Source organism: Psittacula echo, assembly GCF_963264785.1.
Source record: "Psittacula echo genome assembly, chromosome: 5".
NCBI classification, from domain to species: Eukaryota; Metazoa; Chordata; class Aves; order Psittaciformes; family Psittacidae; genus Psittacula; species Psittacula echo.
Window position 1 is genome coordinate 17,049,528 of NC_137739.1, and position 16,390 is coordinate 17,065,917.

A 16,390-nucleotide genomic window follows, 5' to 3' on the forward strand; every position below is an offset into this window, starting at 1 on the left:
CAGCAGTAGGTTGGCTACTCAGAGGAATTATTTTACTGCAGAGTTGTTACTGACAAGTTGTTACAGTAATGAAGAGTTTTTGTCGCAAAACAGTGACTAGAATAATTGGTAATAGAAAACCACAACTGTTTCAAAGGCTGGCCAGTTTTTTTTCAGTCTCACATTATAAAAAGGTAACCACTACCCTCTTTCCATTAGACCAAATTATCTACAACTGAAATCTAGTTCGTGTTTTATATTCCAACTCCTAAACAGCATTTTTATTTACAAGCAAAATGTAAAGGGAAAGATTTTGATTTCGATTTTTATCAGTGAAAAAACCTAAATATGCTTTTAGGACACATGAAACTGTACCTGCCAATACAAATCTGTACTCGCATTTATATTCACACAGGGACCAACAAAGATCTTCCCCTAAGATTTAATATGCAGACTTATGTATGCTTGATATGAATGTACTTTGGAGACAAAACAATTTTGTTAAAATTACAACTACATATACTTCTGCAAAAAACCCCTTACATAGTTTTTCCCAGAAGCACATGCCAAAACTGGTCCTAAAACCAGCTTTATACGTATTTGGTTCCTATACTTTCAAGAGCTGGAGCTGTTAACAGGATACAAATTATAAATATCTGAAATTATTACACAAACCCCAGACTGTTCTATATTAGGTTTTTCTCCATTTTATATAGAACATACTAGATCCTTCCATAACCAATTTGGGAGCACATGTTTTTAGGCATTTTACTGAGTCAAGCCCTAGATGCTGTTTCTACAAATCTTTCCATGAAGGTATTTGAACAATTGGCTACAATCTTACTAACTTTAAAAACCAAAACGCAAGGCTAACTGGTCCTTTCAGTTCTTCTAACTGCTCCAGTGGTAGAGGTATGATCCCCAAACTTGAAGAAACTTAACTATTATTTATAAAACATCTCCTACTATATCCATGATAAACCTAATTCCTGGTCCCATGGCACTAGAGGGGGCAAAAGTGTATTCCAAGAAGGCAGGAGCTCTGCTTTCAAGATTGGAGATTTCTTTTCAATTCAAAAAGACAAATTCTTTGCACACGTCCTCACTGGGAGGAATTATTTCTGGACAGCCACTGCTGCTGTTTGTAAGGATGATGAAATTACCTGACTGTACTTGAAAAGGAGCTCCACGTGACCAAAAAAAAAGCCTCACACGTTCGGCACCACATGATCAACCACTCATGAAAGCATTCCATGCATAGAAAACTAGTACATGCAGGGATACACTGCCTAGAACCACAATCTATTGCCCTTCCTAATTGATTAAGAATCTCTCTTCCCCTATTAAAAGAAAGGTACTATATAGAGCGGGATTCAGTAATAGAAAAAGCATGGTCAGGCTCTGATATACATCTGTAGCACATCTTGGCCACGTTTACCACCAAGTTATGCAGAGGAAGCTTGTAACCACAAATTGTTAACTGAGACTGAACATACCAGCATTCACCTTCAATTTGTAGACATATGTTCTTTAAATAAAGCTACTCCTGTTTCTGCATGAACTTACTTCCTAGACCACAGTTCCTGAGCATGTACTTTTGATTAAGGGCCCATAAAATTCCAGTTAAGAGGTAAAAGTGCTTCAGATTGCAGGAGCAGCAAAACACATCTGGGAAAAGATTTTTTAATTTGAAATTAATGCCTCCCAAAATATTTTATTACTTTTTTTTTTACTGAGAATCTGCCCACAATAAAATGCATATATCACATTGCAGATCTTTAAAAATGAGAATACATAATGGAAATCTTATAGACTCTTAGCAGCTATTAGAAGATAATGTTAAGCTATAAACTAAAAAGCAGAGTCCGATGTACCACATTTTATGTTACGCTGTTTTGCAGGTTTTCATTACAAGCCAAACTGATTCCAACTTGCAGCTGAAATTGTTTTACACAACTGCTGGTCTTTCATATACACTGGTAGCACATAACAGATGGCAAAACAGTGATGTTCTTCATTATTAATGGGACAGCTCACTTTAGAAGTTTTAAGTATTTTCCATGAGCTGCTGGAAATTGTATGATTGCTATGGTTACCTGCCAGGACAGATAAAACTTTCATATTCTGAGTTTGGTGCTGTTGAAATCAACATAAAATGCACTGCTGCTGATGTTCTAACCATTATTTATCCTTTCACTAACCTCTTCTTGTTAGTGCTGGGGAAAAAAAGGAAAAAACAAAACCAAACAATAAAACAGCTCAGGGCTCAGTCCAATTCAATTAAAATAAAAATAAATATGGCTTTAGGATTAATGAGAGCTGTATCAGCCTCTGGTAGCACACAGTGGATCCCATCCTAAAAAAAGTGCCCAATAGCACTATTCAAAGATGGACCTGCAAATGCAAAAATAAGCTCAGGTTCTTCTAGTGGAGCCTAATATTTTTCACAATCTCTGTCAACTAGTCTTAGCAAAATTACTGTATCAGGTTTTGTCTGTTTACAGGGAACCAAACTGTTAACTTCAAAATAAAGCTGGAAATCAGAAGCAGAACTGGGAGCTAATGAAACATTCAATGTCATTCTCAGTGCTTTGTGATTAAAAAAAGATAGCAAGTAGTAATTTTTACTGACACCTTTGCAAAGGTCACATGACTTCAGTGTACCTGTCCCTCAGTAACTACTGCATCATGAAGCAGTTTTAGCAAGGAACAGTTTCCAAAACCAGATATACCATATACTACCACATTATACAAAAATAAAATTACTGAAAGTACATGAGCTTAAAATTTCTATCCTACTTGTATTTGCAGGTTTCTGTGAGGCAGAATGAGGCTGGCAATAGACAACAAAACAAGGGTGTACAATAGGTGAAACTTCCACCTTTCCCATCCGTACATCTGTACATCTTTTTATGTACATCTACTGTTCAGTGGAACAAACAGGAATTTAAGAGGATGAGACAGAAATAAGGAATCAAGGAATCCTCAGTTTTGAAAATAAATCTTTCTTTAAGTGGATATTTACTCTGTAATTGTAATAACTACTCTGTGTTTCTCTACTAAAATAGTGGATGTGTTTCCATCTCCAACTATGGGTTCATTTCAAGGATACCAGAGAGTAAGAGATGCTTTTAGATAAAGTCATCTGAAAAAGGCATTGCTACAAAACCATCCAGCACAAACAAACATACTAAGGGTCAGCTATGTCAATGCCCTCAGTCAAGACCAAATTTATGCGGACAACTATAACATTTTCATCAGGATTTCTAATTTTTTTAGACTTGAGGCATCTCTTGCAGTACTGTGCTGAGCTGCTCAGTACAGCCTACCTGCTCAGGAAGGAAATCAGAGAATCATGGAATGGTTTGGGTTGGAAGGGACCTTAAAGCTCACCCAGTTCCAACCACCTGCTATGAGCAGGGACACCTTTCACTAGACCAGGGATAGGTACGAGAGTAGTTCATATACTACTGCATTTTAGCTACTTGTCTGTGCTTTCTTATAATACCGTGTTGCTGCATGGCATCCTCTAAGCAAGTCCAGAGCACGAACATGTTAATAGATACAAAAAAGAGCAGTCCCTCGGCTCTATCTAAACAACAGACAATCCCATTTTGGTCAATTCTTCCCCCATGTCATCAAATCTCAGTCAAACTATGTCTTGTACCTCTCTGAACTGGCTGAGGCACTTGAAGAATGCTTGGTAATGCAGCATCATTATCACAGTAAGACATAAATGTTTAGGATTATTTTTATATTTTCATTTCATACCAGGAGGCTACCAGAATACCCAAATGGTGCATGAATTGGTATAAAACTGCAACATTTTTATCTAGTAGTTGCCCAAGCAGCATGTAAATCACATTATTTTCCCGCTATAATGTAATAATGTACAGCAACAGCATCTCAACTATTTCTATGGGCTCTATCTTGAATAATTTGTTAGAATGAATTTTTTTTCTTTAACTATAAGATTAACAGACAGCAAAAAACACCACTTGACAAGAAAAAATGTATTTTGTACACCCTTAATAGCCTGTGTTCCTCATTCTTCAACAGGAATTAACAGTAAATATTTGTAACTTGAAAAAAAAAAAAAAAAAAACAACAGAAAGACTCAATTCACAATTTTCACGAAATGTTACGGTTGAGCATCAAATGAACACATTAATTCAGTGAGACATTCTGAAAGAGATGGATAAGTCTGAGTTGGCAAACTGCTTACCCTTTAAATTAAACCACCAAGAAATGAAACACAGCACTGTGCACTGTGCTAGCTTCCATCTCCATACTGGATTTCAGGTAACCCAAACTTTCCATACCACAGAACTGGAAGTATTTGCTGTAAAGTATTTGTCATATAAAAGCCATCTATATCTCATTGACTTATTTCCATTCTTTTAGTGATATGACAAATAAATGAAAACAAAGAACTGAATGCTGTCGCTCAAGTGCTGCATACATAAAACATCAACTGCAGTCTTTTCCAGGAGAAAACCCAGAGATCTGGATTCCAGATCAGAAATACTCTGCAGTTCCCCTTAGCGCTCAGGTGGCAGTGTCAGGGAAGAGGTGTGCTGTGACCAGAAATCTGAATAATTATGCCAAGCGTGAAATTATTCTTATTTCTATCTGTATGGTACTTCAATTAAGTTACCTATTGAAATCTAGATTGTATTCATTTAATCTCAATGGTTTATTTAAAGCTCATTCTTCTCTGAGAATTTAACTTTCCAGTTATAAAGTAACACAGTGACCTTAATGAAAAAATTTCTTTTATGGCTTTAGCATGCCATAAAAACAGTATTACAGAATTAATACATATGGCTATAAAGATAATATTGAGTTCCTTTCCTGATTTGAACACCACGCAAACGGATCCCTTTCCTTTTTAAGCATACTATAGCACAAGCATGTCTGTCAAATTTATATTAGCTACAGTTTTTGCAAAAACCCACAAGGCAAAACAGTATATGAAAATAACTCAATGTACTAATTAAGTCCACTAAGGGGGTTGAAAATTAAAATCTACTCACTTTGAAAAGCAAGAATAATAAAGAATTTAAGCATCTGTATTACCTCATACAAAAATCAAATTAAGTCAGCATTAATGAAAGCAATCCTTAACTTAAAATTTGCAATATATAACTTAAGGATTAATATTTTCAAAGCTTTTCTCCTTTAATAAATGTATTCCAATTCTGAAACATCAGAGAGACATAATTTTATAAAATTCTACTGAAGACATAGGATATCAAAGCTTAGTACTAAGAAATACTATTTAGCTAACATTCAAACTCTATTTTGAATGGCTTCAAACAACTTCACGTATATACACAGACACACACAGCTAAACAACTCTTTACTTGATAAACTTTTAAGAAACAATAAGCATTATAAGCATAAGACTGTTTCTTTGCAATACAATCTTTACCTTCTATACCTTTTAACCCTAACAGTTAATCTGCAGACCATCTTAAACTCTCCCCTATCTTCAGCAACAGGCAAACAGACTGGACAGTAATAAAAATGCAGCTTTGCTGTCAGGAAATAACACAATAAAAAATGGAATGCCCTCTTAGTGCAAAGGCAGGATTTCCACAGACATGAACGGGAGAAAGTCCCTGGTGAGCAGAACTTGCACAATCACAAGATACATTCCAGAAGCCAACTTCATATCTCTCCTAAATGCCCTCTTTGATGTTGTCATATGCGTACACATGTATATGTGTGTATACAAACAGCTATCTTTCAAGATACACATTTACGAACTTTTAAACTAATTACACAATATAACTTTCAAAATAATTACACAGTATAATCTATAATTTACCTTAGTTGCTGATAGGCAATAAATAAATGCTATTTATCTAACATTTGGGCATGAAAGAAGCTATGACTAAAGTAAAAGCTCACAGACTACAGTTGCATAGGCTAAAAATGATGAATGATGTTGCTCTCAGTATTTTCTCCTAGTCAGAAAACTTATTTAAGATTTCTGTGCTGCTCCTCCTAGGCAGTTGAGGAGTCATGGCAAAGTCACTCTATTCTAATCTCAGAAAAGTGCTGTGTATTCTTTCCACATGGGGTATCTGACGTTTTAAAGGAAAGCAAAGGATATCAGTCAGTCAAGTCAGCACTCAGCAGACAGCTACCTTATTTAATTTCTACATACTTAGATAATCACTGAATTCACATCTTCAGTGGAAGCAAAGAACCATTCCTATTTTGATATGTCCTCTATTGGGACAATACCCTTGCAGGAGGATACTTAATTAGATGTTTACTCAGTTACTAAAATCCATTCTGTAAGCATTATGATCTGCCCAATGCAGAAGTAGCAACCGAAATTTTCAGGACATTGCAATATTCAAAAAAAATGAACAATAGTATGTTATGTATTATTACTCAACCATTATTCTGAAAGCAACATTTCAAGAAGTGAGACACCAACCAGTCCTTTGGATGTCAGGAACCTGATAGGAAAGCAGTAGTTACAAAGACTGTGATAATGGACTTACGAATTCAAAAGATCCAAAGCACCTGAAGGCTGGCTAAAAGGCAAAAATCTATTTCATGCAAGAAAAACATAGTTTGAAATTACTAGTCTTTGTATATACACCTACATATAAAATAATTAGCAAATCACAAACCAGGCTGATACACGGGGAGCATGTTTGAAGATTTCAAAACCAGTTCAAGTGTTCAAATGTTAAAAACACGGTTTTAAATAAAATTATCTACAGTTCAAAAATTAAGTACAAAAACACATGATGAGCATATGACATGTCTCATACATATAAAAGAGAAAAAGTATGTTTCTCATTTTCACTCAAACAAAACATCGGTAAGCTAATGGAAAACTACTTAATTCTTGCAAGGACTATTTATAAAGATTTTGACAATTACTTGCTACCAGCACTGACAGATTTTTAGTAGAAAATATACACCACGGGGACTAGTATACATGAAACCTAATACATGGAATATTGCAAACATTATTAATATATTTTCCTTCAGTAGTCACATTATCTGTCCTGACAATTCAAAGCAACATTTATAAATCAAATTATTCTTTTCATTGCTTTCATTAGTTCAAATGTTTAAACTGATACTGAAAATAAGGTCACCAGCCTCAAAGGCAAATTTTCCCTGTGTCAGAAAACTCTGCAGCTTTGCATTTGAATGTGATCTCCTTGGTTTATATTGCAGTAAAGCAGGAAAATTAAGCATGAAAATTAATAGTTCTCACAGTTTTTTCTACATTACTCTCTGCTAGTCAAGTTCCCTCCTTAGAGCTCCAATATTTTGCACAGCAAGAAAGTGGATAGTATTCTATGACTTGGTTGTAGTAGTTCTAGGTCATTCCATAGAACATGGTGTCCTCTTGTGGTTTGGAGGTTCCCTAAATCTGAGACGTGTAACTGAGCACCAAATGTAGGGCTGGTATCAGGGGAGGCATCAATTAGAGCAAAACCCGCTTTCAGTGCCCCTAAGATTTAGAGTAAGCATATCACCTTCATTAGCTTCATAGTACCAAATGCAGTGTACTGAACATAGGCAATGGACAACATCATTCAGGTCCAGACCTGAAGGATATAAAAAGCACCCACCACCATTTCCCAAAAGCTGTAAAATAGTGGGGTTTAGCCATTTGCACACGGAGGACTATGTTTTACCAATGTACTAGTTGGGCATCTAGTAACACTGAAGATTCATAAAGGACATAAAAACCATAGATTGACAGAATCCTAGACAAATTGCATAAGGATAGTTCTATTAGCAGAGCTTAGATACTGAAATGCCTCTTTAGGCAGTGATTTAAGATTGTATTAATTAATTCAGAAATGAGAAGACAGCTGCAATTCTATTCAAAACTGAACAACCAATATCAAAGAGAAAAATATTTAGTGCAATCTAACAACACACCTAAAAGGGAACACGCTTTGGCAGCCACTGAAGTTAAAAGAGCAGTACTGAAAAAAGCAGCACTGACACTATCTTCTAATGCCTGTTACCAAGCATTTGCAAGTGTAACATCACACACACATCCATCATCCTACAGAATTCCAAGACAGACATTCCCATACGACTTAATTAATTTTACAACAATTTTTTAAGCCTTCCAGTTTTTTCAACTTACTCTGCCATGGAAAGGAGGGACAGTCAGTCAGTGTAATGTGTTCCAAAGAGCTACAACCTGGTCTAGTGGAAGGTGTCCCTGCCCACGGCAGGGGGTTGAGACTGGGTGAGTTTTAAGGTCCCTTCCAACCCAAACTAGTCTGTGATTCTATTCCTGCTGGATCTATCGGGTAATTGTTTCTGAAGCATGATCCACTATAGTACGCAAAACCACGCAATGTTCTTAAATGCAACATAACATGTACAGCTATGACACAGTACAGAAAATAGCACCACTGAAAGGACAAAAATGTGTCTACATAATGTGCTGTGGAAATAAACTCATGAGTGACAAACTGAAGTAAGCTCTTGTAAACGTGAAAGCCCCACTTTACAACTTACAAGCCATTTACAGCAGGTAGCCAGAAGTGTAACCATTAATCATAATTCTAGTTAAACCACTGTCTTATGGCTGATCATGGGAGCCTTTCAGGAGTGTGATGGATGTCACCCATTTCTTACTGTAAAGGAAAGATACTTTTTCTGAGATCTGATATGGCAGAAAGCAATTGTGGTTTTATGCATGTTAAGGTAGAATTTTGGCCCAAAGCTAAAGCACTGAAAGAATAAGCAATGTAAATTTTTTAATGAGTTCCTCAACTAAAAATTTTGTATGCACCAATTGTATTTGAAGTAATTAAGGATGAAAGACTATCAAAGAAAGCTTAAAAGAAGGCTTTTGTAATATATTGAAGTGGCTGATATTCCATCACTTCAAAAAAGGAGAATTAGTTATGTAGTAAAGAAAAAAAACAATACATTGTTTCTATTACAAAACTATCCACTAAAAATGAAATTAAAAATGCACTGGGGAAAAAAGGCAGGAAGGCTCTCATAAGTACTTCATTTACTAGGATGTAGTCAATGAACGTCAGCTATGGACTTTATGCCATGCAAACAGACCTATAGGTTTTATTGATAAATTCTATATAGAATCATAGAATCCCAGGTTGGATGTGACCTCAAGGATCATCTGGTCCAACCTTTTTAGGCAAATCATGACCTATATATATACTCACATATATATGTTTATTATATGTAAATGATGATATAAATATATTTATATCATCACCATCTAATCCAGATTATGTGCATTACTACTAATTTTATATCAAATGCACCAACCTGACCTACTCAAGTTTACAGAATACTTGGAAAGATCATCTGAAATAAGATCAGAGTTAGTACCTATAAATACTGACAATCTCCACATTCACTGACACCTGCATGCCTTAAGGAATTTATTAGTATTGCTTTCTTTCTATTTGTTTTTGAAATTTTAGATTAGTTTACATGAATCAGCACTGGTGGTTCTTCTATCATACACAAAGTTTCATCAGATATAATTAGTATGATTCTGGCATTTTAGCAATACATGCATTACTGTGTTCTTAGGCCAAATAAAATGTCATTAATATCTATTTTAGTCATTACGTCAGCCTTCTTTTGATGACTATGCTGATCACTATGGTTGGTGCTTCTTAGGTATTTGATACAAACAGCAGTGACACTATAGAGAAAAAAAAAAAAAGGAGAAAGTCCCATATAAAAGCTAAAAAACTTGATTAACATTAGGAATGCTGATTTAAGCACCCTGTGGTTTAGTACAGACATTTTTAGTCATAGGCATGATGTAAATCTCAAATATTTTGCATGTGATTGTTAAATAATTTTTTCATATCATTGCTACACTGTAAACCAAAACTATCCTGATTACTTCTCAATCCCTCCTGGATTTGTGATGCATACTACAATGTGTATTCAAGCTCTCATACATTTTAAAGTTTTGATGATTAAGGATTAAGCTACGTGATACTACATATTTATTACATCCATACTATAATATTTACTGTATTTGTTGCAAAACCCCTATATGAACAGAAAAAGCAGAAATTCCCATTTTAAAGTGGGAGAACAAAGACACAAAGAGAGAGATTATGGTAATTAAACATCCAAATGCCTTTAAAAAGCTAGTTTAAAGAACTTAAAAAATTCAGTGAGCAGTACAGGAAATCTAAGATGTGTTGGTCTAAATTCCTTAAATTTTACAGAAATATTTAATGAATTACTGACCAGTGTTAATTGCTGGCACACACTGAGAAGAGATTAGGTTTCACATATAAGCTGTTCAGTACAGTTTGGGGACTTTTGTGCATTCCTCTACTGTGTATGCCATCTACATTTTGTTTAATAAAAACAGTTTCCTCTTCAGTGAGTGAAAAAGATCAATGTATTAACTACATTATCAGCGAATCTGCAGCTGATGAGGCCAAAGTCTGTATGGAAAAAGCAGGTATTGTCTTCCAGGTGTAAAAAATATTTATGATAAAAGTATTTATAACAGTCATAGAATCCCAGGCTGGTCCGGTTTGGAAGGCGCCTTAAAGCTCATCCAGTTCCAACCCCCTGCCAAGAGCAGCGACACCTTCCACTAGACCAGGTTGCTCCAAGCTCCGTCCAACCTGGTCTATTTGTGTGTGTGGATAAAAATTTTTTTTCTCCACAACCGTTACTGATACTGTGAGTTAAGTACCTTGTTTCCAATGGCCTTTTTTGGTGGAAAGTTGAAAGTCCTCACTTGCTGGTATTTATTCTGCAATTTATGATGCAAGCTCCTGAACTCTGCATATCTCCGATAAACGTTCCATTCATCGTCCTTTATCCTAATATAAACCTGAAAAACACAGATAGGGAAGGAAATCATTTGAAGACAAACCACTGAACTAATGTATCTCCTTTACTCTTTAAAGCTTCATGACACAATGGTACCAGAAGTTCCAAGATCTCTTATCCATAGCTGTATCTCTGACTCTACATTAGCTGTTTCTGTTGTACAGGTCATTAATCTTATTCTCTCCCTTTCTCCCTCTCATTCTCTTTTTGTCTCTTTTTATAATATTAATCAAGACAAACATAGCTTGCTCATTTTAACATGATCCTGGGGCATACGTTGCAGCACTTTTTGTTAACATGGTTTCCAGCATATTCCACTAGCCAGTGACAAAAGGAAATAATAATACCACTATAAAATTTATTTCTATGCACTCAACACAGCTTTTCATCTTTGTAAATCAGCTTTGTAGCATCAGAATTGCAAAACATAATTTTATCCAAAGTATAAAACTTAATTTACTTTCTTAAAAAAAAAAAAAAAAAAAAAATCACTGAAAACTAAAATAGAAATTTTATTGTTCGGAAAATAAACACAGTTCATTGTTTTTGCTTGTATAGGACATTAAGAGTAATTTAACACAGCTGTAGTTCTTGTGATTCTGGTTTTGTTTGCCAATTAATTATTTCATGAGCATATTATGTATTACATGCTAAATGTTCACATTCTCTAGGAAAATTTCATGTGGAAGTGGAATATAATGACAGAAATCTGAGATTTCCTTCATTACTAGAAGATAACTTTTCCTCTACAGAAATGAACCCACAGTTAAAAAGAATGCTGAAATAGCACAAGTCAGAAACTCTAAACCAGGCACCACAACACAAGTCCCAGAGTGACCTTTTCTTTAGCTGCTTCTGCAGAATCTGTAGCTCATTCATTCTCATGTGTGTGTTATTAGGCTCAGTATTTTGCATCGCAAAAATTAAGCTGGAATAGTACTGATGACACTTGCTTCTCCAACAATACCAGTGTTTTATTAAGCTGTAAGGCAAGTATCAGGAGAATGCGTATGGGAAAAAGCAACATCACACCACCAGCAACATGAAAAGTGGTCAGCAGCACCTGGAATTTTGCAAATACTAAGAAAAGATGAAATTTGGATTTTGATGTGGCAGATTCCAGCACTGAATTGTAGTTTCTTCTGATGACTGAAATATTAACACAGCCTTTCTCTTCTAGATTTACCAAGTCCTTCGAAAAGACAAAATGTTACTAAGGGCTTATGGTATTTCAGAGATCCGGTGATGTTAAGTAAATGTCTTCTCCCACAAAGCAGCTTCTGCAGCCTTCCTTTTGTTTGGTCTTCAAGAAGTTCTCTTATCTCTACAGAAACCTAGTTTCTCAAATTTATACAAGGTTTCTATCTTGCAACAAAAGAGATAATATACCATGCAGATACCATGCGGTTCCTGCCAAAATACAGCATTTCACTGTAGAAAACATTCATATATTTGTAATAATGGATTCTATTGGATAAAAAGTGTAGCTTTTTGTTACTATTGTACTTCCTCATGTTTTCTGATGAGGACAAAAATAAATACTGTAATTCCAAACTTAGCACACCTAAGAGTACAAGAGATTCAGAGTACTGTGTGAATTACAAATGCAGATGTAGAAAAAACTTCAACTACTTTTGGTAACAGGAATTCAGATGGAACCACTATAACAAGTCTGCAAGAAGTATACAGATTTCTCTTTCATTTTGAAAATAAAGCTGAAAAAAAGATAATTAAACACCTACAGGCCCATCTGTTTGAACAGTTCAGTACACCTCTGAACAAAAATGAAGGAAAATACAAAATACGAGTATTTGGCATGATTAAATAAAACTCATTGTTGTGGTTTAAGCCCAGCCAGTAACTCAGAATCACGCAGCTGCTTGCTCACTCCCTCCTTTTCCTCCCCCCTGCTCCTGGAAGGATGGGGGGGAGAATCAAAAGAATGTTACTCCCACGGGTTGAGATAAGAACAGTCCAGTAACTAAGGTATAACACAAATCACTGCTGCTACCACCAATAATAATAATTATAAGGGAAATAACAAGGGAAGAGAATACAACCGCTCACCACCAGCTGACCGATACCCAGCCTGACAAGTGATCTAGCCCTTCCGGGTAACTTCCCCCAGTTTATATAGTGAGCATGATGTGCTGTGGTATGGAATACCTCTTTGGTTAGTTTGGGTCAGGTGTCCTGTCCCTGCTTCCTCTCGGCTTCCCATTCTCCCTGGCAGAGCATGAGACTCACAAAGTCCTTGGTCAGAGTAAACATTACTGAGCAGCAACTAAAAACATCGGTGTTATCAGTGCTGTTCCCAGGCTGAAAGTCAAAACCACAGCACTGCACCAGCTACTAAGAAGGAGAAAAATGACTGCTACTGCTGAACCCAGGACAGTATCCACCCCCTATTCCATAACATTCATGTCATGCTCAGATCCCGTATTTTCAATATACCATCACTCATATATATACATACATATATATATATATATATATATACATCCACACACAGAGATCATTCCTTAGCGCACGGACCAATCCCTATAAAGCTGCTGAGTCCATCCAGTCCATCATGTTAGGCTCCATCTCTTGTAACAGTCTTTCAGAGCAGGAGAGGCTGTGTGCAGAGTTGGATCATTGCCTGCTGACACTGATCGTTCCTTTACCACAGAACTCGTCCAGTTTCATCGAAGTTCATTCTTTGTTGGGATGATGGTCGGAGGGAAGTCAGGGCCAGTTGCTGGTGACCTGAAGACATCTGGTCACCACATGGTGGGCTATAAAAGTGCTACATAGCAGGCAACAGCATACAATTGAGTTCATTGGCTGTTTTCCCCCAAAATCAAATCCCCTTGAGGTACACATCGGACTTTCCCATCCTCCTGCATTACTCACCAAGTATATCTGGGCCCTGAGCAAAAACAATGCCACAAGTGAGTTTGCCTTTACCTGAAGCAGGAATAACCCAGAGTGTCTTCCCCAGCAAATTCTTCATGTGCACCACAGGAACTTTATCCCCTTCTACAGTATGTAAAAGTTCTGACTGGGCTGGGCCAGCCCTGTTGGCAGATCCTCTGGTGTTGACCAACCAAGAGGCTTTCGGTAAGCGTGTATCCCAGTGTTTGAAAGTCCCACCACCCACTGCTCTCAGTGTAGCTTTTAACAGCCCATTGTACCATTTGATTTTCCCAGAGGCTGGTGCATGGTAGGGGATGTGATATATCCACTCAATGCCATGCTCTTTGGCTCAAGTGTCTATAAGGTTATTCCGGAAATGAGTCCCATTGTCTGATTCAATTCTTTCTGGGGTGCCATGTCGCCACAAAATCTGGTTCTCAAGGCCCAGGATAGTGTTCCGGGCAGTGGCATGGGGCACAGCGTATGTTTCCAGCCATCCGGTGGCTGCTTCCACCATGGCAAGCACATGGCGCTTGCCGTGGCGGGTTGGTGGGAGTGTGATATAATCAATCTGCCAGGCCTCCCCATATTTATACTTCAGCCATCGTCCTCCATACCAAAGAGGCTTTAACCATTTGGCTTGTTTAATTGCAGCACATGTTTCATGCTCATGAATAACTTGGGCAATAGTGTTCATTGTTAAGCCCACCCCTCGATCACGGGCCCATCTGTATGTTGCATCTCTGCCCTGATGACCTGAAGTGTCATGGGCCCACCGGGCCAAAAATAATTCACCTTTATGTTGCCAATCTAAGTCCATCTGAGCCACTTCAATCTTAGCAGCTTTATCCACTTGTTGGTTGTTCTGGTGTTCCTCAGTGGCCCGACTCTTGGGTACATGGGCGTCTACATGGCGTACCTTCACCACCAGGTTCTGCACCTGGGCAGTGATATCTTGCCACACTGCAGCAGCCCAGATGGGTTTACCTCTGCATTGCCAGTTGCTTTGCTTCCATTGCTGCAACCACCCCCACAGGGCATTTGCCATCATCCATGAGTCAGTATAAAGCACTGGCCACTTTTCTCGTTCAGCCATGTTTAGGGCCAGCTGGATGGTGTTCACCTCAGCAAACTGACTTGATTCACCCTCTCCTGCACCAGTTTCTGCAACTTGTCGTTGAGGACTCCATACAGCTGCCTTCCATCTCCAATGCTTTCCCACAATACGGCAGGACCCATCAGTAAACAAGGCATCCTGCTTTTCACTTTCTGACAGTTTATTATATGGTGGGGCCTCTTCAGCACGCATCACCTCCTCCTCTGGTGACATTCCAAAATCTTTGCCCTCTGGCCAGTCCATGATGACTTCTAGAATGCCTGGATGACTGGGATTTCCTATTCGAGCTCATTGTGTAATTAGTGGAGCCCATTTACTCCATGTAGCATTGGTTGCATGATGTGTAGAGGAGACCCTGCCTTTGAACATCCAGCCCAGCACGGGCAACCGGGGTGCCAGGAGGAGCTGTGCTTCAGTGCCAATCGCTTCCGAAGCAGCTTGAACCCCTTCATAGGCTGCCAGTATCTCCTTCTCAGTTGGGGTATAGCTGGCCTCAGATCCTCTGTATCCCTGACTTCAAAAGCCAAGGGGTCAACCTCAAGTCTCCCCTGGAGCTTTCTGCCAGAGGCTCCAGGTAGGACCATTCTCCCCGGCTGCGGTGTACAGTACATTTTTTACATCTGGCCCAGTCCGGACTGGTCCAAGGGCTACTGCATGAACTGTCTCACGTTTAGTTTGCTCAAAGGCTTGTTGTTGCTCAGGGCCCCATCTAAAATCATTCTTCTTCTGGGTCACATGATAGAGAGAGCTTACAATCGAACTGTAATTTGGGATGTGCATTCTCCAGAACCCCAGAGCACCCAAGAAAGCTAGTGTTTCTTTCTTATTAGTTGGTGAAGACGTTCCTGTTATCTTGTTGATCACATCTGTGGGGATCTGGCGACATCCATTTGCCATTTTATTCCCAAAAATTGAATGCCCTGTGCAGGTTCCTTGACCTTACTCCGTTTTATGGCAAAACCAGCTTTCAGCAGGATTTGGATTATTTTCCTCCCTTTCTCAAAGACTTCTTCCGCTGTATTGCCCCATACAGTAATGTCATCAATGTATTGCAGGTGTTCTGGAGCTTGCCCCTGTTCCAGTGCATTCTGGATCAGTCCATGGCAGATGGTAGGGCTGTGTTTCCACCCCTGGGGCAGTCGGTTCCAAGTGTACTGGACGCCCCTCCAAATAAAAGCAAACTGTGGACTGCATTCTGCTGCCAAAGGAATTGAGAAAAATGCATTGGCAATATCAATCGTGGCATACCACTTGGCTGCCTTTGACTCCAAGTTCATACTGAAGTTCTAGCATGTCCAGTACGGCAGCACTCAATGGTGGTGTGACTTCATTCAGGCCACGATAGTCTACTGTTAGTCTCCACTCTCCGTTAGACTTTCGCACTGGCCATATGGGGCTATTAAAGGGTGAGCGGGTCCTGCTGATCACTCCCTGACTCTCCAGTCACGGATCAGCTTATGGATGGGAATCAGGGAGTCTCCGTTGGTGCGATATTTCCGTTGGTGCACTGTTGTGGTCGTGATTGGTACTTGTTGCTCTTCG

The 16,390-nt window shown here is 38.2% G+C and overlaps 1 protein-coding gene across 5 annotated transcripts in view; it reads right to left on the reverse strand.

The window, feature by feature from the left end:
• The window catches only part of SNX29 (sorting nexin 29), a 128,322-nt gene that overhangs the window by 34,538 nt on the left and 77,394 nt on the right, over positions 1-16,390 (reverse strand). For all 5 annotated transcript variants that reach the window (XM_080617429.1, XM_080617428.1, XM_080617427.1 and 2 more), the window contains one exon: positions 10,694-10,834. In XM_080617429.1, the coding sequence (XP_080473555.1) occupies positions 10,694-10,834 (141 nt within the window). The remainder of the gene's footprint in view (positions 1-10,693; positions 10,835-16,390) is intronic.